This window comes from Canis lupus, chromosome 6 (genome assembly GCF_003254725.2).
Source record: "Canis lupus dingo isolate Sandy chromosome 6, ASM325472v2, whole genome shotgun sequence".
In the NCBI taxonomy this organism is placed as follows: domain Eukaryota; kingdom Metazoa; phylum Chordata; class Mammalia; order Carnivora; family Canidae; genus Canis; species Canis lupus.
The window spans coordinates 28,003,715-28,026,026 of NC_064248.1; the positions used below are offsets into that span (position 1 = coordinate 28,003,715).

The following is a 22,312-nucleotide window of genomic DNA, read 5'->3' on the forward strand; positions in this document are numbered from 1 at the left end:
TCCTCTATCCAGCTGCTCAGAAAGTTTGCCACCTCATGGGAATTAATGTGACAGATTTCACCAGGTCCATCCTGACCCCACGTATCAAAGTTGGGCGGGATGTAGTACAGAAAGCTCAGACAAAAGAACAGGTAATGATGCACTTGCTGTTTATTTTTGCATGTGAAGTTATTTCTACACCTGCCATTTATTTCTGCAGAATCTTCCATACATACATACATACATCTGTTCATCCATCCATGCATCCATCCATCCATTTACCCATCCATGCATCTGTCTTTTCATCCATCAATCCATCCACCCATCCATGCATTCATCTATCCATCCATCCACTTATCCATCATCCATCCTTTTATCCATCCATTCATCCATCCATGCATCTATTCACCCATTCATCCATCCATCTCTTCATCCATCTGTTCACCCATCCATGCACTCCTCTATCTATCTGTTTATCCATCTATTCATCCATCCATCCATCTACTCATCCATGCACCCATATATCCATCCACCTTTTTATCCATCTGTCCATTTCTTTATCCCTCACCCATCCAATACTAGAATATTCAAAATCCCATATCAGGTTTTGAAGATCCAGTACTGAACAAGAGCAGCACAGTACCTCACTCACAATCGCATCTTGATCTCTTAGTTGTACACATGAGGTCAGACCTAAAAGATATATTTTTGAAAATGACTGTGTACCCTTTCTGGAAACAGAGCTGACCACTTCTAAATGGTCCCAGGGATGGAACAGGCTCTATGCTGTTCCAGGTCCCTCCATCCCTCTGATAGGATCCATTTAGTTATCTACACAGTCATTCCTTAGGTCTAACCACTCTATTCCTTACTGCCACTTCTCTGCTGGTTGTAGAGATGGCATAATTTCCATTTTTTGTTTATTTTTTAAGGACTGGCTATGGGTAGGAGGGATATAAAAATCTGAGCTGCTGGCCGGGCTCATATGAAAATGCGGCCCACTGGGGATGATCATGTTCCCTCACTTCTCCCTACAGGCAGACTTTGCCATAGAGGCTCTGGCCAAGGCTACTTACGAACGCCTTTTCCGCTGGATACTCAGCCGTGTGAACAAAGCCCTAGACAAGACCCACCGGCAAGGGGCTTCGTTCCTGGGAATCCTAGACATTGCTGGATTTGAGATCTTTGAGGTACAGCTTGGTGGGATCATGACAGCCATGGTCTTGGCTCTCTGGGATGAAGCTTCCCTTTGGAGAAGTCATTATTTCAGAGAAAGGCAGGCAAATGACCACTTAGAGTGGGAGGCTGTCTAGCTAAGGTTACACCCTTGAGAGTGTAAGAGATGTATTGTTTGGTGAAACTGAGAAGGCCAGAGCTACAGCTGGGCCCAGCAGGCAAGACCTGATCTCTTTCATCTCTCTCTCTCTTTCCCACCCTCTATGTTGGTTCCATTCTCAAGCCAGTTTTCCCCTCATGGTGGCAAGATGGCTGCCACAGCTCTACACTACCTCTCAGCAACCCTGGAAGTTCCAACCAGTTCCAACTGTTTCCAACAGTTCCAACCAAAATCTTGCACTTGAGTCTCATTGACTCTTACCTGAGTTGGGCCAAGCCCTGATTTCAGGGTCTTGCCATACTTCATGTAGTGTGAATCCTGGATCCTACCTCCACAGATCTCAGTGGAAGGGAAGGTCTTGAGATTGACAGATTTTCTAAAACACAGCACCTACTAGAGAATGACCCCCTCTCTGAGTTTCCATGTCCACATCTATACAGTGGTGGTATTGAAGTAGCCTACACAGTTGTTCTACCCATAAGTCACTGTACAGGTGAAGGAGATAACCGTTCTTAAAACAACCTGGGGGTGGGGGGCTGTGACGTGACAATCGCCAGCCCCATGAACTCTAGGCAGCCTTTGCCGGGGCGAAACCCTCTCTGGGCTCTGAGATGGCAGACGGGCTCTTGCAGAAAGGGTACCAGCCACGGTGCTGTCTCAGGGGAGGGCTTCCCTGGGCCCTGTGTCCTCTGACCAGGATGCTCACCGGGCCTCCCCCGTGTCACACACCCAGGTGAACTCGTTTGAGCAGCTGTGCATCAACTACACCAACGAGAAGCTGCAGCAGCTCTTCAACCACACCATGTTCATCCTGGAGCAAGAGGAGTACCAGCGCGAGGGCATCGAGTGGAACTTCATCGACTTCGGGCTTGACCTGCAGCCCTGCATCGAGCTCATTGAGCGGCCGGTGAGGGCCCACGTCACACTCGCATGCGTGTGTGGCCTCGTTCGGCTGGCACGTGGGCCCTGCCCTCGCCCCGCGTGTGCACGGCTTCCCCCACCACCGAGTCCTTGTGAACTCGATCACACTTTCCCTTAGCCCACATTTCACTATCAAAGGTATTTTCTTTTTTTTTTATTTCTTCCTCCTTCCCTCCCTCCCCTCCTTTCCCCTCCCTCTCCCCCTTCCCCCATTCATTCATTCTCAAAGGCAAGGGCCTTTGTTTTGTTCACTGATGTATCCCTAATTCCTAGAAGCATGTCCATAGTAGGTGCACAATCAATAATTGTTCAATGACTGTGTACTGAGTGGGGTGCCTCTTTAGGGGCTAGGGAGGTAACCAGGAACCAGATGGACTGAGTCCCTGCCCTCTTGAAGGAGCAGATGATGAAACCAGACAAACAAATCAACTAAACCTCTGATAAGGCCTGTGTGGAGAATGATTTAGGGAGGCCTGCTTTGGACAGAGCAGTGGAAAAATATTTCTCAGGGTGCCCGGCTGGCTTAGTCAGAAGAGCATGTGACTTTTGATCTCAAGGTGGTGAGTTCAAGCCCCATGTGGGGTGTAGAGTTTACATTAAAGAGAGAGAGAGAGATAAAGAAAAAAGGAAAGAAAGAAGGAAATAAAGAAAGAAATAAAGAAAGAAAGAGAAAGAAAGAAAGAAAGAAAGAAAGAAAGAAAGAAAGAAAGAAAGAAAGAAAGAAAGAAAGAACTAACTTCTCTGATTGGAGTCTAAAAAGTGAAGACCCTTCCAGCACAGTGAATGACATGTGTGTAAATTATGGCCATATTCTTGGCACCTTGGTTTAGCCTGTCTAGGCCACAGAAAAGAGCTTATTCAAAGTAACCCTGAGGTGAATATTTATGTAAAGGAACAAATTCACGAGTGAAATCTTTGTTCAGTGTGTGCTGTCCACCAGGGGGCAGAAGCAAGCATGTTCTTTTGGTGCCTGCCCTTCCATCCCCAGTGGAGGTCCACTGGACACAGGGTAATTTGAGGTTAGATTTGTAGGAGTGGAAGGCATAAATCCATCTTTATACATAGGTAGAAAAGGTGATAGAGTCAGGGGGAGGCTGCCTATGGTGTGTTTCGGTGGCCAGCTCTCTCTGGCAAGCCCGAGGCTTGGGCACCCTAACTGTGATCCTGCCTTCCTTGTTTCCCACAGAACAACCCTCCAGGTGTGCTGGCCCTGCTGGACGAGGAGTGCTGGTTCCCCAAAGCCACAGACAAGTCCTTCGTGGAGAAGCTGTGCACAGAGCAGGGCAACCATCCCAAGTTTCAGAAGCCCAAGCAGCTCAAGGACAAAACGGAGTTCTCCATCATCCACTATGCTGGGAAGGTACCAGCCCCGGGTGCCAGGGCTCTCTCTGTCCCCAGGGACCAGGCAAGGCACTCAGAGTAGAAGTGGTTTGGGAATGGAAGAGTCCAAAGGTATCCGTGTAAAGCAAATCCAGCAAGTCCTGCGATATATGATCCATCTGAGTATCTATAAGGAAGATGTATATATATATACTCTAACCTCTATAGCATTTCCCAACCAGGGTGGCCAGGAAGTTCTTTCTCGTATAGACTCTGAATCCTTCCTGCTAGTATTTAAGCCCAACAGGAAGGGCCAACTGGGATGGGATGACCGATAAACACACTCTGGAGTCCAACAAAAATCTTCCTGACCACAGTCTTGAGCTTGCCACTGCCAGCCTGTACTCTCCAGGCAAATATGGAATGATTGTCTTCTTCCTTCTCCTTGTCCTCTTCCTCCTCCTCCCCCTTCTTCTTCTTGATAATGATGATCATAATGTGATGGCTGTAAATATATAGGAGCTTCCTCAATGGCTCCAGAGGGTCCTGGGTAATGTAGAAAAGACACAGCTTAGCTTGGCTTGCAGGATCCAACTACTTTATTGTCTCTCCAGTGCCTCTACTGCCTCGTGCGAACAGGCAATGTCCTGCCTATACCAGGGGGATGGCAAACCACGGCCCCGTGTGCCTCATCTGACCCACAGCCTGCTTTTGTAAATAAGGTTCTATGGGCGCACAGCCTCGTGCGTTTGTTTACATAATGTCTTTGGCTGCTTGTGACACTACATGAGAGAGATGTTGTGCCCTGCAAAGCTGAAAATATTTACTATCTGGGCTTTTTACCATAAAAGTTTGCCAACTCCTACCCTATACTTAAAGGAGTGTACATTCCCTTAAGCACACGGAATAACTCTATTTCTCTTTTCTGCCTTCCCAAGTGTTTTTTTTTTTTTCCTGTGATCAGGCCTGGCTACCATGATAACAACCCATATCCCATAATAACCCTCCAGAGCTATTTTACAGGTTCCTTCCATTTCAGAGCCACAGTAATAAAATATAAGGTTTGTCCATGTTCAAGTCTGGAATCAAAAATGGTTTACTGGTCCTTTTTTCTGTATATCCATATATCAGGATCTCCAAGGCGCAAAAATTACATTCTCATCAGAGATGAGAAAGGAGGTTGCTCAAACATAATGTAATTGTTGCCGAGGCTTCTCTGTGTGGGAGGGGATCCCTGGGGGTGGAGGGAGGGTTCTTGCCATCAGCAAAGCTCTCCATCCGTCGGAACTCACAGCAATCCTACTGGGCTATGCAGAGTGGAGGCTGTCAGAAGCTTACTAAGAGAAGTGAGAGTAGATAGTCAGTGAGGGGTGCTGTTAGCTGATGCCTCACCGTGCTTCTACTGGTCTCTGCATGGGTGTTCGTGGCTTCCCATTGTGATGGCTGCTGATGCCATTTCCTCTCTGACCTTGGAAGATCGGGAGGGAACCAGGAGGCCTTGGGCCCTGGCCTTAGTTTGTAATGGAGGCAGAAGCACCTGACCAATGGGGTGATCCTTGGCAGGTGGACTACAATGCCAGCGCCTGGCTGACCAAGAACATGGACCCGCTGAATGACAACGTGACTTCCCTCCTCAACGCCTCCTCAGACAAGTTTGTGGCCGACCTGTGGAAGGACGGTAAGGCCCTCCTGGCTGGAACCGGAGGATTGGACACAAGGTCCTCCACCTCCTCCCAGCTGCCCGGGTTCCCACACCTGCTGCTATGAGGGGTGGGCCTATATGGGGGTGGGGGAGAGGGCCGCATGTGCAGGTGCTAGTAATGACTTGCTGGCACATTTAGCCACTTCCTGAGTGGTAACCCCTGACCCCTCAGCCCCACACCTGGATCCCAGAGAGAAAGTCCTAAATTAGGGCACAGGTGGTAACAGAGAAAACAGTGCACGAGGCATGGTGACTTCCTATCTGGAGTCAGAAAGATTTCATTTAATCATGACTCTGCCACGTGCTAGCTGTGTCATCTTGGACAAGTCTCTTGATGTCATTAAACTTGAGTGCCCTCCTTAGTAAAACCAGAAGGTAATAATGGTCCCCAACCCTCCTAGGATTACTGTGAGGGTAGAATTAGACCAAGAGCTCAAGCTTGAGCATGCATCTGGATCTTCTGGGGGACTTGTCAAATCTCAGAAAATTGGGCTGTATCCCCAGAGGTTCCGATTTGGCAGGTCTGGGTGGGGCCTGAGATTCCGCATTTTTAACAAGTTCCTAGGTGCTGCTGAGGCTGCCCTGGGGACCATGCTTTGGTTCCCTCTGAGAAGAGATAATCCATGTGAAGTACTTAGCACTTGCCAGTCCCATAGTAAAGGCTCATTGTGTGCCTGCTGCCATGACGACTACTACAGGTGGTGGGGTTTTCTGCTCTTATTTCTGGACCTCAGTGCCTGCAACAGATTTCTATCCTGCACAGAGCCTGTGGGCCTTGGGCTTAGAGGTCTGGCCACCCTTGTTTTAAGCACAGTAGAAGATGCTGTAGGAAGGGTTCTGTTGTGCAGACATTTACTAAGTGCTCACAATGTGCCAGGCCCTGGGGTAATGGGGTCATGGCATCTCACCCTGGGATTCATGACCATTTCGGCAAGGCCCTTCCCTCCAGGAGCCCAGAGCCTTGCAGGAGACAGATATAAGCAAAGATATTATTACATGGACCCTAACTGAGTACAAGGAGGAGAAACAGAGCATCCTAATGCCAGTGGAATTGAACTGAACCCCCATCAGCCTACTGCATACAACCGTCATCTGTAGACTATTTCATCCAGCAATGATGGAAGGCACATTCCTCTCAAGCTCACGTGGAACTTCACCAGTTAGACCACATTCTAGGGCATAAAACACACCTTAATGAATCTAAAAGAATAAGCATACATTGTCTGTTCTTGGAGCTCCGTGGAATTAAACTAGAAATCAATAAGAGAAAGATAGTTGGAAAATCCCCAAATAGTGGAACTTAAACAACATACTTCTAAATAGCACGTGGGCCCAAGAAACTTCTCCCTCGGCCCTTGGCCCATGTGTTGTTTAGAAGTGTTTTGGTAGGTAATTTAATTTTCTCAAGTGAAATTTTAAAATATTTTGAACTAAGTAAAAATGAAAACACAACTTACCAAAGTCTGTGGGGTGCAGCAAAAGCAGTGCCTTGAGGGAAATTCATAGCAATGCCAATGGTTTCAGCTTGGCATGTGCAGCGCCCACTGGAAGGGTAAGAGTCTCTCATTCTCTTTTGAAAGAAAAAGAACCACTGTGGTTGTAATACCACCACCAATAACACCACCACCTGTTCTTTGTTGAGTCACCTAGTAATGTGCCAGATTCCTACCTGGGAGGGTTTGCTATACCTTCTGCCCAGAAAATTATTTCCCTGAATATCTACTTAATTACTCACTCAACTTATTGGGGAGATCACCCCCATTACTTTCTCTCTCCCCCTTTACCCTGCTTTATCTTTCTAACCACATCTCACCACTTGGAATATTATATACTTACATATGTAATCATTGTCAGTCCCTTCCCATTAGAGTATCCGTAGGATATGAGCTGGGGTGTGTGTGTGTGTGGAGACACAGGGTCTCTATTTTGTTCATGTCTGTATCCATAGAGCCTGCTACATAGTAGGTTCTCCATAAATATTTGTTGGTAGATGAAGGACTAAAGGCAGGCAGGAGGGGTGTGCCTTATTTCCTTATGCCTGCCTGATGAAGTAGATGCTGTTGTTACCCCCTTTTTGTAGAAGGAGAAGCTGAGTGCCACAACATGGCACCAGGCCAAGGCAGTGGCAAGAGCAGGATTTATTCCCAGGTTTATGTGACAACATCAGAGAGAATTTGTTCTTTGTGTCACTCAGGGGCTTTCAGGATTTTCCAAATAGATAATACATGGAAAGTAATCCTTTGCATACCTCCCCTTACCTATTGCTAGTAGAAAGGTGTTGGTCAGCACAGTAAAGAATGGGGGGTGGTGCCCACCAAAAGGGAGCAGAGGACTTGGGGTCTCCACCCTCTGGGCTTGGTCCTCTGGTCTATGGTGGGGGTGGAGGGCCCCTGGGATGGCCAGAGGCTGACAGATACCAACATTAATGTGCCCCACAGTGGACCGCATTGTGGGCCTGGACCAGATGGCCAAGATGACAGAGAGTTCACTGCCCAGTGCCTCCAAGACCAAGAAGGGCATGTTCCGCACCGTGGGGCAGCTGTACAAAGAGCAGCTGGGGAAGCTGATGACCACGCTACGCAATACCACACCCAACTTTGTGCGCTGCATCATCCCCAACCACGAGAAGAGGGTGAGGCTGCCTGCCTGGGTCCTTGGGTGGTCAAAATATCCTCCCTGGGATATTGTCAGGGGGCTTTGGGAAAGGGAAAGGCAGACCAGAGTAGAGGGGCAGGAAGACAGCCTGACTCCATACCCCAAGGGCTCCATCTGACATGGGTGGAAGGTTGTCTGAATTGGGTACCTATTCCCCATCCTGGAGGCAAAGGGAAGCAAGGGGATAGAAGTGACCTTCAGCCTTGGAGTTTCTGTCCAGGGCATCAAATCACTCATTCATTCATGATTCCAGTCAATATTTACTGAGCTGCACCTGTGCCAGGTATGGAGGACACAGTGCTGGATAAATTGTAGTCTTTGCCTACAGGTTTCTTTTTTTTTTAAGATTTTATTTATTTATTCATGAGAGACACAGAGAGAGAGAGAGAGAGAGAGAGAGAGAGAGAGAGAGAGAGGCAGAGACACAGGCAGAGGGAGAAGCAGGCTCCATGCAGGGAGCCCGATGCGGGACTCGATCCCGGGTCTCCAGGATCACGCCCTGGGCCGAAGGCAGTGCTAAACCGCTGAGCCACTCGGGCTGCCCTGCCTGCAGGTTTCTTATGGTGATCTAGTACAGGGTGCTCACAGCTGGGGCAGTCGTGTCCCCCCCCCCCCCCAGGGACATCTGGCCATATCTGAACACTTTGTTGGCAGTCATAACTGGGAGGGAGCTGCTGTTCCCATCCAATATGCAGAAGCCAGGGATGCTACTAAATGCCCTATGGCACACAGGGCAGCCCTCAGAGTGGGAAAAGCAGTGACTAATCCAGCCCAAGACGTCAGTAGTGCTGATGTTATAGGAGACACAGTGGGAAAGAGACACACACAAGCTGATACGCACAATGTAATGTGGTAAATTATGAGAACACTGTGAAGCTGGGGCTCCCATTGCAGCTTCAGGGCTCAGAGAAAGCTGCCTTGGGAACAAGGAGGCATCAGCTTGATGACGTGGAAGGCAAAGTGGGGAAGGCATCCTAGGCAATGGGAGCGGTAGAAACTAAGATGTGAGCTGAGGAATGAAAAGTTGAGGCAGTGAAACCCTAGGTCATTTCATGTTGACGTGTAATGGTGTGCGGCAGGGATTGGGGGAAAGATGAGGTTGGATCACTTGGCAGGAGCGAGGTTATGGCATTGCTTGTGGGTTGACCAGAGGATGCCATTGGGGGCTTTTATAGCAGAGGTATGTCATAATCAGACTGATGTTACAGAAATAGAATGAGAGGGGCACCTGGGTGGCTCAGTGGTTGAGCATCTGCCTTAGGCTCAGGGCATGATCTCAGGGTCCTGGAATCGAGTCCCGCATCAGGCTCCCCGCAGAGAGCCTGCTTCTCCCTCTACCTGTGTCTCTGCCTCTCTCACTGTACCTTTCATGAATAAATAAATAAATATATATTTTTTTAAAAAAGAATGAGAGGTTGCAGGAGGAGGCAAGACAAAGGTGGGAAGCACGTAGGGGTTGGTGACGGTGTGTGGATGGCAGTGGAGAGTGTGGGTCCATTGGGAGATATCTGGGAGGGAGCTGCTGTAGAGCCAGTGAGGGAGAGGAAGTGAGGGAAGGAGAAGTGACAGGGAGGAAGCCCCAGTTTCTAGCCAGGTGATGCTGGTGCCACCAAGTACAAGAGAGGTGGTACCTGAATCCTCAGCTGAGACCTCACCCGGTGCCTCTGTCAACCGGGGTGGCCTGACAAGGTGGGTCACCCAGCCCTGAGGTTCAGGGCTTGCTGCTCCGTGAGTCCCGGTTGCACTGGTCCACAGGCCTCTCTGTCCTTGTAGTCGGGCAAGCTGGACGCCTTCCTGGTGCTGGAGCAGCTGCGGTGCAACGGGGTGTTGGAAGGCATTCGCATCTGCCGCCAGGGCTTCCCCAACAGGATCGTCTTCCAGGAGTTCCGCCAACGGTGAGCCCGCTGGGACCAGGCATTGGGAGGGACGCGTGGGGTGCAGGTGGTAAGCCAGCTCAGGTGGAGGGATGGAAGGACGCTGGAGAGGTGTTTGATCGGTGCCATCTGCTCTGTGTCTCCAGCTATGAGATCCTGGCTGCCAACGCCATTCCCAAGGGCTTCATGGACGGGAAGCAGGCCTGCATTCTCATGGTGAGCCCTGCCCCGGCCCCTCACCAGGGCTCCAACTGCAAACCCTCCTGCAAACCTTCCGGTCCCAGGGTGCACGGCCAGGAGCTTGCTGGGGCTTCCTTAACCACACCTAATGCACACATGTCGCAGCTGAGAACAAGAACGCCTGTCCCCTTCCTTTCTGCAGATCAAAGCCCTAGAACTTGACCCCAACTTGTACAGAATCGGACAGAGCAAAATCTTCTTCCGAACGGGGGTCCTGGCCCACCTGGAAGAGGAACGGGACTTGAAGATCACAGATGTCATCATGGCTTTCCAGGCCATGTGTCGTGGCTACCTGGCCAGAAAGTAAGGACCCGGGTGCCGTGGCCTCCCTGCAAACAGCCCAGAAAAACACACTCCTTGGTGGGTGGGGGTGGGGGGCTCTCGGGGCTCATGTCCAGGTTCCCTGCTTCTAAGAGACCGGCGGCTTCAGGAAGCATCCTGATTGACCAGCAGCTCCTTCTTGCAGAGGCAGAAATGCTACCACTTTAGGGATGCGCGCTACGTATAAGGGCAGGCCTGGAAGGGGGTGAGACCCTGGGCATCACCCTGGCTCCCCGACTTCCTTGCTGGTGAACCTTGGGCAAGTTTGGCTTTCTCTCCAAGGCTCCTGTTCCTCCCCTGGAGGATGCGGATACTCATCCCTGCCCCCATGGGTTTCTTCGTGAGGAGTCGGCAAAATGCTGCACAAAGAGGGTCAAGACAGGGCCTGGTTATCTTTTCACCAGTGTGAGAATATGATGAAGAATCAGAGGAAAGAGGATTTGGCCGTGTGCATATCCCCGTGTCCACAAGGGACTCATAAGGCAGGGTCTTGGAAGACTGGATGCCCCTTCTGGTTTGTGAGGCCTGGGGTCTGCAGGCGGGATGGGGTTCCTGGAGGGAAGTCACACCCCAAAGAGGACTGCAGGGGCTGGCCGAGCGGCTCTCCGTCCAGGCGTGTGTTGCCGTGAGGGCGAGACCACGCTCGCAGCTGCAGAGCCCTGATCATGATAAGCCCTTTCATTGCCAAGTGGGTCAAGACGGTCAAGGCCAGAACTGGGGAGCTCGGAGTCCAGGGACAGACCTAAGTGGTTAAATTTCATAGCAAAGTTCCCCAATGCACCCTCCCGCCGCTACTACCTGGAGCAGCCTCACTCCTCAAGTTCACCCTCGTTCCAAGGTGGCAGCCGAGGGGAGGAAGGAGGACCCAGCTCCCTCTGCAGTGGTTTTGCCAACCCGACGGCTCTTAAACACAACGGGCGTTGGTTCCAAGGCAGATCCGAGATTTCTAAAATACACTCGAGTGAAGAGTAGGTTTGTCAGACGCTCAGCTGTGGGGAAGACAAGGCACGGCTGGTGATGTGGAGGGTCCCCCTGGGAATGGCATAGCCTAGATGGATTTCCTGGGTGGTGCTGGGACCACGACTCTGAGTCTGGGGCTTTTTGTGAGCTGGGGTTTTCTTTGCCCCCTGAGAAAGGCTGTGGCCTCCAGATTATTGAAGTTGGTCTGTGCCCAGACCACGTGCAGGTGCTGATGCTCAGAGCCTCCTGGGGGAGGGATCTGAGCTGGAGAGGATGCAGGGGATGTCCCCACGTGAGTCACAAAATCACATACTGTGGACAGGTGTGTCTTGCTTTCAGGATGCCGTGGATGACCCGGGGAGGCCGGTGTTGGGTCCCCTGGGCTTCTCACGCCCCTCCCCCCCTCCCCAGGGCCTTTGCCAAGCGGCAGCAACAGCTGACGGCCATGAAGGTGATCCAGAGAAACTGCGCGGCCTACCTCAAGCTGCGGAACTGGCAGTGGTGGAGGCTGTTCACCAAAGTGAGTGTTCGGGGCCCCACAGCCCTTGGGCCCCTCAGCCCGAGCCTGGTGCTGCAGATGCTCCAGATGTGGGGCTGCATCTGGTTGACAGCCTGTGTGCACTCGAGGGCTCCGACTCAACTGGAGCTGGCACCAGTTCTTCGGGCCTGAGAAGGGCCCCCTCCTTGTTCGGCATGTGGGTTAGAAATGACCGAGACTCGGATGCAGGGCATCTCCACCACCATGGGGATCCCTCGCGTTGCTCATTTATGGCCACGCTCACATCCCCGCCGTAGCCCCGGCACCGCTCCTCTGTTCTCCATTTCTGAGATTTTGCCATTTCGAGAACATTATAGAAGTGGAGTCATGCAGTATGTCATCCTGGCGACTGGCTCTTTTACAAAGCACCCTTCTCTGGAGATCCTTCTAGATTGGTGGGTGTATCCACCGTTTGTTCTCTGGGTGCAGCTTGTCCTTGCAGGGCCACTGGCTGTCACAGACATAGCTTCCTCTTTCGTGCCTTTGGGTGTGAAAATTGGCACAAACCTTTTTCATCAAGCAAATATTTATCCGGTGCCTGCTGTGTGCCAGGCACATGCCAGGTGCTGGGGATACAGCGATGAACAGCCATCGTGGGCTCTGGTTTATGAATATTCTAGACACGCTGGGGAGCAGACACTGAGTAAATAAACACAGAAACAAATACCTAACAGTAAAATAGGGTAAGTGCATAGAAGGAGCCGGAGTCTACACAACAGAGGCTTCTCTGGTGCCTGGTGAGGGCTGGAACTCAGGAGTTAGGAGTCAGCCCGGTCAAGAACAGGGAGCGGGGGCACCTGGCTGGCTCAGTGGCTGAGCATCTGCCTTTGGCTCAGGACGTGATCCTGGAGTCCCGGGATCGAGTCCTGAGTCGGGCTGTCTGCAGGGAGCCTGCTTCTCCCTCCTCCTGTGTCTCTGCTTCTCTCTCTGTGTCTCTTGTGAATAAATAAATAAAATCTTAAAAAAAACAAAACAAAACAAAACAGGGAGGGGAAGCTGCTTTGGCAGGTTTCATCTTCATTGACCCGACTTTTGAAAAACTGTCCTAAGAAAGCCATCTGCTATAATGGAAATCAGGAATTTAGGGCATTTATCATGGTCTTATTTTTTTTTATAAATTTATTTTTTATTAGTGTTCAATTTTCCAACATATAGAATAACACCCAGTGCTCATCCCGTCAAGTGCCCCCCTCAGTGCCCGTCACCCAGTCACCCCCACCCCCCACCCACCTCCCCTTCCACCACCCCTAGTTCGTTCCCCAGAGTTAGGAGTCTCTCATGTTCTGTCTCCCTTTCTGATATTTCCCACTTATTTTTTCTCCTTTATCATGGTCTTATTAGCAGTAGCAAAACATCAGTGCCCAAGCCCCAACAGACTCATCCATCCGTGGGAGACTTTTAAGCTCTTAAAAATGATGGCTATCGAAAAGCCCTCAGAAGAGTAGGTTTTGTTTTGTGTTGCTTGTTTTATTCATGAGACACACAGAGAGAGAGGCAGAGACACAGACAGAGGGAGAAGCAGGCTCCCTGCAGGGAGCCCGATGCGGGACTCGATCCCGGGGCTCCAGGATCGCGCCCTGAGCCAAAGGCAGATGCTCAACCACTGAGCCCCCCAGGCGACCCAGAAGAGTAGGTTTAGAAGGAACATACCTCCACATCATAAAGGCCTGCTATGAAAAACACACAGCTGACATCATCCTTATCGGGAGAAACCTATGAGCTTTCCCCCTAAGCCGGGAGCAAGGCGGGGAGGGAGGCCCTCTCTCACCACTTCCAGTCCGCGGAAATGGCAGCTATCCAAAAACAAAGTTGTGAAGCTGACAGGGCAGCATGGGGCAGTAGTTATCTTGTGGTTTTAACTAATGGGAGCGACATATTAAATTGGACAGCGTGATCTCGGCCGTATTTCTTAAGCATGTAGGAGAAAAGACTGGCGGGAAATGCCAACGATGCGTGTAATGACCTTGATGGGGGGTGTAGAACATGATGGATTTTTCTCTCCCTTTTCTCCTTGGAACACGCCAGTTCGTCAGCATAATTTCTCTCTCTGGGAAAAGGACAAAGTGGGAGAAGGAGAGACTTTTTTCCTTTACACTGTGCATCTTTTTTTCAGTTCTGATTTACGGTTTCTCAACCTCAGCACTCCTGGTATTTTGGGATGGATAATCCCTGGTTGTGGGGGCTGTCCCGTGCATTCTAGAGCATGCAGTGGCATCCCTGGCCTGGGCCCACTAGGTGTTGGTGGCATCCCCCTGCCCCTGTTGGGACAGCCCAAACCGTCCCCAGAAATTCCCAAGTGTCCCCTTGGTGTGGGTTGGCCCCTAGTTGGGAACCACGGATCTAAGCTGCTAGGAGAGCTTATCTCTTCCTTGTGCCACGAAAGCAAGTGACGGCTGACCATGTGTACGCAGGTGAAGCCCCTGCTGCAGGTGACACGGCAAGAGGAGGAGATGCAGGCCAAGGAGGATGAGCTGCAAAAGACCAAGGAGCGGCAGCAGAAGGCAGAGAACGAGCTCAAGGAGCTGGAGCAGAAGCACACACAGGTAGCAGGCCGGAGCCTGGCGGGGGCCGTGCGGGGGGGCGGGGGGAGCACACGTGTCTCCGCGGGGCTCACAGGCTACCTCCCTGCTCCCCGCGTGCAGCTGGCTGAGGAGAAGAACCTGCTCCAGGAGCAGCTGCAGGCAGAGACGGAGCTGTACGCTGAGGCTGAGGAGATGCGGGTCCGCCTGGCGGCTAAGAAGCAGGAGCTGGAGGAGATCCTGCACGAGATGGAGGCCCGCCTGGAGGAGGAGGAAGACCGAGGCCAGCAGCTGCAGGCCGAGAAGAAGAAGATGGCCCAGCAGATGCTGGTAAGGCCCTGCAGGGGCTGCCCTCACTGGGCGCTGTGTCACTGGACCCCCGCTGCAGGCCTAGAGGTGCGCGTGGTCCTGTATGCCCCCCCCCGGGGGGTGCAGTTTGGAGAGGACCGGCACAGCCTTGAACGCGGGTCCCCTGGGCAGCTCCCTTCTCCTGCCCTCCGTGTGCAAGCACCTTTTCTCCCCCTAGCAGCCCCGGCTGAGGGGCAGTGGCATTAGTTGGATGTCCTCGCAGGACCAAAAGGGCCCCAGAACTTAGCAGCTCGGAATAACAAAGCATGATGTCACACGGTCAGGAACCTCGGAGCAGTTCGGCCACTGGGAGGTTCTGGCCTGGAGTCTGTCACGGGGATGCAGTCGGGGTGCGACCCCAGGGCTGGAGGACCTGTGTCTGTATGGCCTGCTCCCATGGCTGCAGTCAAGATGCCTCAGTTTCTCCCTGGGGTGGGGCTGGGGGGCTTCTCCCTAGAGCTACACGGTGGCTGGTTGGCTTCCCCCAGGGTGGGGGGCGAATCACAAGAGGTAACAGGAAAGGAGGCCACAATGCCTCTCATAGCCTCATCTCGGAGGTTACACTCCATCGCTTCCTCCCGATCTTATTAGAAGCATGTCCTGGGTGCAGCCCGCACTGATGGGGAGAGAAATTAGCCTCTGCTTCTCGAAGGGAGGGGTACCAGAGAATTCACGGACACATTTTGAAACCACCACGGAATTGACTCTCCCCATTTGATGGATGGAGACACTGAGGCTCCATGAGGCCAGTGGTTTCCCAAACCTTTTATTTCTAGTGCAAAGGAGAACGCAGAGCACGGGGGCCCTGAGGCCCGGCCTCTGCGTGGGTCGGTCCCCAGCTCCAAGGGAGGAACCCCGTTGGGAGTGAGGCTTGTGATTCTTTTCTCTCCCCCACAAAGGACCTAGAAGAACAGCTAGAGGAGGAGGAAGCCGCGAGGCAGAAGCTACAGCTCGAGAAGGTCACGGCTGAGGCCAAGATCAAGAAACTGGAGGACGATATTCTGGTCATGGATGACCAGAACAATAAGCTGTCAAAAGTGAGTGGGGCCGTGTCTAGGTTAACATGGCAGGACCACGGGGTTAAGGGCTCCAGCCCAAACTGGGCAAGTCCTTGCGACACCTGGTGTGAGTAGGTCACCCTGGACGGTAGCCACCAGGTAGCCCCACTGGGTTCAGGCTCCCTGTAGTTCTCTGAGCTACAGGTCAGCCAGGCACCTTCTGTGAGCCAGGCCCTGTTTGGGGTGCAGGGCATGTGTGGTGAAGGTGGGCCCTGCCCTGGTGGGGCTCATACTCTAGGGAAGCAGGATAGATAATCCTACACCTACCCATTAATGACCATCACAATCAGGGTTCTGAAGATTGCATTCACCATACTATAAAAATAGATCATTAGGGGATGGAAGCGAGGTATTCAGGGAAGGCTTCCTGGAGGAGGTGACAATGATGAGGAAACCTGAAGAATGAAGAGTAGTTGGAAAGGGGGTGAAGAAGCAGCCCAGCAGATGGTTCTCTCTGTGCAAAGGCCCTGAGGCAGGGAAGAGCTAGCATGTGGCAGAGAGAGACGAGGGCACGGTTGCCTGGAACATCAGGTGTGAGGGGCAGAGGTCACATGAGATGGGACATAGTTGGGTTTTTTTTTTTTAAGACTTTATTTATTTATTCATGAGAGACACACAGAGAGAGGCAGAGTCACAGGCAGAGGGAGAAGCAGGCTCCATGCAGGGAGCCCCATGCGGGACTCGATCCCGGGACTCCGGGATCCTGCCCTGGGCCAAAGGCAGATGCTCAACCACTGAGCCACCCAGGCGTCCCACATAGTTGGGTTTTAAGGAATAACCATCAAGGAACTCCTCTTTATCCTTTTGAAACTAGAGGTTGTATTTGGTGTTCATGCAGATTTTTCTTTCCAACTGGCCTAAAAAATGCAATGTAGATCCTGGAGAAGAGGAAAAAGAAAAAAAAATCACCGATGTTTCTTTTTCTTTCCCCTAAAAGGAGCGAAAACTCCTCGAAGAGAGGATTAGTGACTTAACAACGAATCTTGCAGAGGAGGAAGAAAAGGCCAAGAATCTTACCAAGCTAAAAAATAAGCATGAATCTATGATTTCAGAACTGGAAGGTAAGCTGGCTACCCTGAGGAGGGTGTTAGACGGGTGTTTTAAAATGAGAGAGCAAATCTGAGCCTCTCCAGGCTCCTGCAGCCAACACACCTGTCATAACGGAGGTGCTTTTCATCGGCACTGGCTTTCTCCCACAAGATAGTGGTCTGGAAAAAAAAAAAAAGATAGTGGTCTGGGCTGCAACTGTTGCCTGTAGGGCTGTGTGTGCATGTGTGTGTGTTCACATTTGTGTGTTTGTGTTCATTCATGTATGTGTTATGTGTGTGTTCATGTGTGTTCACGCATGTATGTGTTATTGTGCGTTCATGTCCATGCGTGTTTGTGCATGTACATGTTGTGCTTATGTGTTCATGAGTGTGTGTTTATGCACGTATGTGCTATTGTGCTTGTGTTCATGAGTGTGTTTGAGTATGTGTGTTCATGTGTGTTTCTGTCCATGTGTGTTCATGTGTGTATGTGTTTGTGTTCGTGCGTGTATGTGTTATTGTGTTTGTGTTCATGCGTGTATGTTATTGTGCGTGTGTTCATGTGCGTTCATGCATGCATGTTACTGTGTGTTCATGTGTGTTCGTGCATGTATGTGTTTGTGTTCATGTATGTGTTTGTGTTCATATGTGTTCGTGCATGTATGTGTTATTATGTGTTCGTGTGTGTGTTCATGCATGCGTGTGTTTGTGCGTGTGTTCATGAGTGTGTGTGTTCATGAGCGTGTGTGTATGTGAATTGCCGGAGCAGGAAGGCTTGTCCTCCGGGCGCCTTTCTGGTGGTCTCCACCTGCTGAGGGGCCCTGGCTTCGTCGCAGTGCGGCTGAAGAAGGAGGAGAAGAGCCGGCAGGAGCTGGAGAAGCTGAAGCGGAAGCTGGAAGGGGAGGCGAGTGACTTCCACGAGCAGATAGCTGACCTGCAGGCCCAGATCGCAGAGCTCAAGATGCAGCTGGCCAAGAAGGAGGAGGAGCTGCAGGCGGCCCTGGGCAGGTAGCCCGGCTGAACACGCTGTGTGTGTTCGTGTGTCCCGTGGGCTCCCGCAGGACCAGAGCGGGCCCCACCTTCCTCCTCCTCCTCCTCCAGGCAGGCCTCCGTCCTGCTGGGTGCCTCCCCTGTCTTGCTTGCGCCTCCAGAGCCGTGCCGGGGACTTTCTTCCCTTCCCCGCAAGCTCAGCTTCCCTCTGCGTCTCCCCTCCACCTCCTCCATGCCTGCCTCTCCATGTCCAGGCCTTCCCTCGTCTACACTTGCGCACGGAGTCCGTTCCACTGGCCTCTCAAGCACCACCTGCCTGAGGCCGGGACGACCCTCCTGCCCCTCCTTCGGAGGGTCTTTTTTGTGAATGCCAGTCTCCCCTTTACTCTGCTGCTGGCTCTCCGCCCACCCCCGGGCTGCAGCGGTCCTCACACCCCACGGGCCCTTCGAAACCTGTCCCCGCACCACCCGGTTTGCCTTCCCCCCAGCTCCTGGCTGGGTTCACGCTAACGGGCTCGCACCGAGAATCCAGCAGCTACGGTGGTGACTTTCCTGTTCACTGTGTGCCAGGCTCTTCCCAGGCAGTGTCTTCACACGCACCTGGCTAGGTACACTGCTGTGATCTCCATGTCACTGGGCAGGAAGTGGTGCGTGGGGCAAGGTGAGGGAACATGTGACCATCACACCGTGTTTCGGAGGCAGAGCTGGGGTCTCAGCCCCAGAACTTTCTGACCAATCCCCCTGCCGGCTCCTCCTCCAGTGTGTGCTGCAGGACGGCGCTAGGGTGACGGGCCAGAACCATCACCTGGGTTGTGAACCCGCGTGGAAGACCTTGCTGGTCTGTGCAGGGAAGGCCAGCTTCCCGCCTGCACAGCCTGACCCTAACCCGACCATTTAGGGTTCTCTCTTAGTTCTCCCCATTCCCAAACTCAGTACAACCCGGGTGCTCACCTCCCCCTTTCCTGAGGAATCTTGCCTCTGGGCCCTCTTTCATGCTGTTCCCTTTCCATCCATCACAGCAAAGCAAGAGGCCAGCTCCACCGTGCGTCAGGAGGGAGCTGTTTCCATGAGATTCCTAATGCACGCCAGGCCATTCAGACAATGCTTCTCATCCCCCACCTTGACCCCACAGTCACCGCGTCCCCCACACGGGGGGCCCTGGTTTTAATCTCTCTCCAAGCAACGCCTGGCCAAGTGCTTTGCATGGAACCTGGAGCAGGCTCCATGCCACTGTTTGAGCAAAAGGAAGAAAGTAAAACAAGTAGCTGCTGAGGAGAAACAACTGTCCAGTGTTCACAAAGTCTCTATTAAGCTCCTGGTGTGAACTGGGCACCTGGCTCATCTGGGATCATGCTTTGCATTCACACACATACACACACACACACACACACACACACAATCTATTTTTTGACATCACACAGGTCCCAATCTGCAAGCAGTCCCGGCCTAGCAAGAAGCGGTCCACTGTGTCTCGGGGACGTGGGTGGGACTTGTTTTGATGTCTGTGGAACATGAGTAACTGGTCCCAGGAAGCAATTTTTGGCCGCGTTGTGAGGTCCCCGGGGGTCTTCACTCTGGTGATCTGTCCCCGGCAGGCTCGATGATGAAATTGCTCAGAAGAACAATGCTCTGAAGAAGATCCGGGAGCTGGAGGGTCACATCTCAGACCTCCAGGAGGACCTGGACTCAGAACGGGCTGCGAGAAACAAGGCCGAGAAGCAGAAGCGGGACCTGGGGGAGGAGCTGGAAGCGCTGAAGACGGAGCTAGAGGACACGCTGGACAGCACGGCCACCCAGCAGGAGCTCAGGTGGGAGGCCGGCCCACGGAGCCCAGCGGCTCCCCCTGCCCCACCACACAATGGGGTGGCCGGTGGAGAAGGGGCAACCCCCAGGCACATTCTGAACCCCTGGCTTGCTCAGGCCCTACAGTTACCCTCTTTAAGAGAGGCACAGTCCTGTCTCATCTTATTTTGCATCACAGTAGTAGGACCATTTCAAAGCTATAGAAACGTAGACACCAAAAGCATCATCCTTAGTCCCAACACGGCTGATGTGTGGGGTATTCCTTCCTATCCTTGTCGTGTGTGTGTCTATGTGTGTAAATAATTCTCCAGGTTCCAGTCTCCAAGAGTGTGTGTGGGAGTTTTGTGATAAATGTTGTAAAATAACATTGGTTGGATCCAACATTTGTTGGATTGTTGGAGGCTAACGGACACCAGCAGCAACAACAAAAAAGCACCCCAACGCAAACACACAACCCGTCCCCCAACAAAAACTGGTCACCTGCTAGATAATGCATGCTGACCTTAGTGAAAGTAGGTCGCTGATTCATTCAACGCATATACAAATGTATTTTTTTAAGACTTTATTTATTCATGAGAGACACACAGAGAGAGGCAGAGACACAGGCAGAGGGAGAAGCAGGCTCCATGCAGGGAGCCCGATGTGGGACTCGATCCAGGGGCCTTGGGATGATGCTCTGAGCCAAAGGCAGGTGCTCAACCACTGAGCCCCCCAGGTGTCCCTATACAAATGCATTTTGAGTGCATCTGGCATCAGGTGCGATGCTAATGCTGAGACTGATTACCTACACTTTGGGTTTTGTGTCACATCCCTTACCTGTGCTTAGAAGCCAGCACGATATTCTGCTCCCTTCCCACCTGGCCCATGATCCAGGAAAGCCCAGTGCAGTGTTTAAACACCTGACCATGTGGGTTCAGATTCTGGCTCTGTCACGTGGTGGTTGTACCAAGATGGGCAGACTGCCTACCCTTTCTTAGCCTTAGATTTCTCATCTGTAAAATTGGAAAAATTAATAGATGTGCCTCTGAGGGTTACCCTGAAGGTTATATGAGGTGATGTACATGAAGAACTTAGGTCAGAGCCTGGCACATAGTAGGTGCTCAATAAATAAGAGCTAATACTACTTTTTTTTTTTTTTTTTTTGCTGGTCTTAAGAGTTTCTGGGCGGTCACATGCTCCTCATTTTGCAGCTGAGGAGATGCCAGGTCCAGAGAGGTCAGGTGACTCAGCCGAGGTCACCCAGCCAGGGAGGGCTGGTGGTGGATGGAGACTTCAGTGCTGGGTCCTGGGAGAGCTCTTGTTCCTCTGCACAGCGCTGTCTGAGGGGAGCCCCATTCTCCCCTCAATGGCCATCCACTGTGTTCTTTCTGTCCAGGGCCAAGAGGGAGCAGGAGGTGACGGTGCTGAAGAAGGCCTTGGATGAGGAGACCCGGTCCCATGAGGCCCAGGTCCAGGAAATGAGGCAGAAGCACACACAGGCGGTGGAGGAACTCACCGAGCAGCTGGAGCAGTTCAAGAGGGTACGTCGTCATCTTTTTGGGGACCACACGCAAAACAGTGACATGCACGCAGCTTCAAATAGCTACATATCAGGGTCTGTGTGACCCAGATAGATAAACAGCGGGGCACCTGGGTGGCTCAGTGGGTTAGGCGTCTACCTCCAGCTCAGGTCATGATCCCGGGGTCCTGGGATCGAGTCCCGCATCGGGCTCCCTGCTCAGTGGGGAGTCTGCTTCTCCCTCTCCCTCTGCCCCTCCTCCCTGCTCATGTTCTCTCTTGCGGGCTCTCTCTAACGTAAATACATTTTTAAAAAAGATTTTATTTGTTCATAAGAGACACACAGAGAGGCAGAGGGAGAAGCAGGCTCCATGTGGGGTGAACTTCCTAGCTTGCGATGTCCGGGTTGTATCCCTAAAGATCTGAATCACCTCCATCACCCTCGGTGCTATGGCTTCCCACATCCCTGCACTTTCTAGATATTCCCCCCGAAGCTAGACTAAATGGGGGTAGCAATACCTAAAAATTGTTGGAGTTTGCATTTGTTTCTGTCACTGGCCAAGGTGACTATTCTTTCAGGAGGTGATGTAGTGAGCACCTTCAGGTGAGCTGGTTTATGGCTACTTCTATCAGAATCTGAAAATTTCCTGCACATTAAAATAATGGCAGCCATCCCTTCTGTAGCCCCGACTGTGTGCCAGATACTGTCTCATTGCTTTACAAACACTAATTCATTTCATTTCCCCTGTGGCCTTGCTAACATGCATATCTCCAGGCCCCATCTTCCAGCCTCATACAAGCAGTCTTAGGACTGCTCTTGGAAGAGCACAGTGCCGAGAGAGCCCCCCTCACCCTCTTGATGAATAAAAGGACACTTGTTTGTGTCCTCTTGTCAAATGGGATCTGAATACTAGCCTTTGACATTTTGCTAATACTTTATGTATTCTGGGTGAATAAGATTTTGCTAATTGTACCTACAAAGTGCATTTCCCCCTCCAGTACTTTGTTGAATGAAAGTGGTGAGAGTGGACAACCTTATCTTGTTCCTGCCCTTCAGGGAGGTCTTTCCTCAGTTTTTTCCCCACTGAGTATGATGCTCCTCTTGTTTTTTTAAAAGTCAGAATTGTTGACGTATATGCATTTTTACCTGTATACCTCACTAGTTTTAACTGTATAGTTTAATTTTGATAGATGTATGCTTTTTGGTATAACCATCACCTGTC

At 51.6% G+C, this 22,312-nt stretch overlaps 1 protein-coding gene across 4 annotated transcripts in view; it reads left to right on the forward strand.

Annotated features, from left to right (window-relative positions):
• The window catches only part of MYH11 (myosin heavy chain 11), a 115,364-nt gene that overhangs the window by 76,533 nt on the left and 16,519 nt on the right, over positions 1-22,312 (forward strand). For all 4 annotated transcript variants that reach the window (XM_025416418.3, XM_025416419.3, XM_049111358.1 and 1 more), the window contains 17 exons: positions 13-131; positions 1,017-1,169; positions 2,049-2,222; positions 3,423-3,596; positions 5,120-5,234; positions 7,697-7,890; positions 9,687-9,808; positions 9,934-10,003; positions 10,170-10,330; positions 11,720-11,828; positions 14,258-14,389; positions 14,489-14,695; positions 15,613-15,750; positions 16,709-16,832; positions 17,636-17,807; positions 19,385-19,597; positions 20,968-21,112. In XM_025416418.3, coding sequence (XP_025272203.1) covers positions 13-131; positions 1,017-1,169; positions 2,049-2,222; positions 3,423-3,596; positions 5,120-5,234; positions 7,697-7,890; positions 9,687-9,808; positions 9,934-10,003; positions 10,170-10,330; positions 11,720-11,828; positions 14,258-14,389; positions 14,489-14,695; positions 15,613-15,750; positions 16,709-16,832; positions 17,636-17,807; positions 19,385-19,597; positions 20,968-21,112 — 2,522 coding nt within the window. The remainder of the gene's footprint in view (positions 1-12; positions 132-1,016; positions 1,170-2,048; positions 2,223-3,422; positions 3,597-5,119; positions 5,235-7,696; positions 7,891-9,686; positions 9,809-9,933; positions 10,004-10,169; positions 10,331-11,719; positions 11,829-14,257; positions 14,390-14,488; positions 14,696-15,612; positions 15,751-16,708; positions 16,833-17,635; positions 17,808-19,384; positions 19,598-20,967; positions 21,113-22,312) is intronic.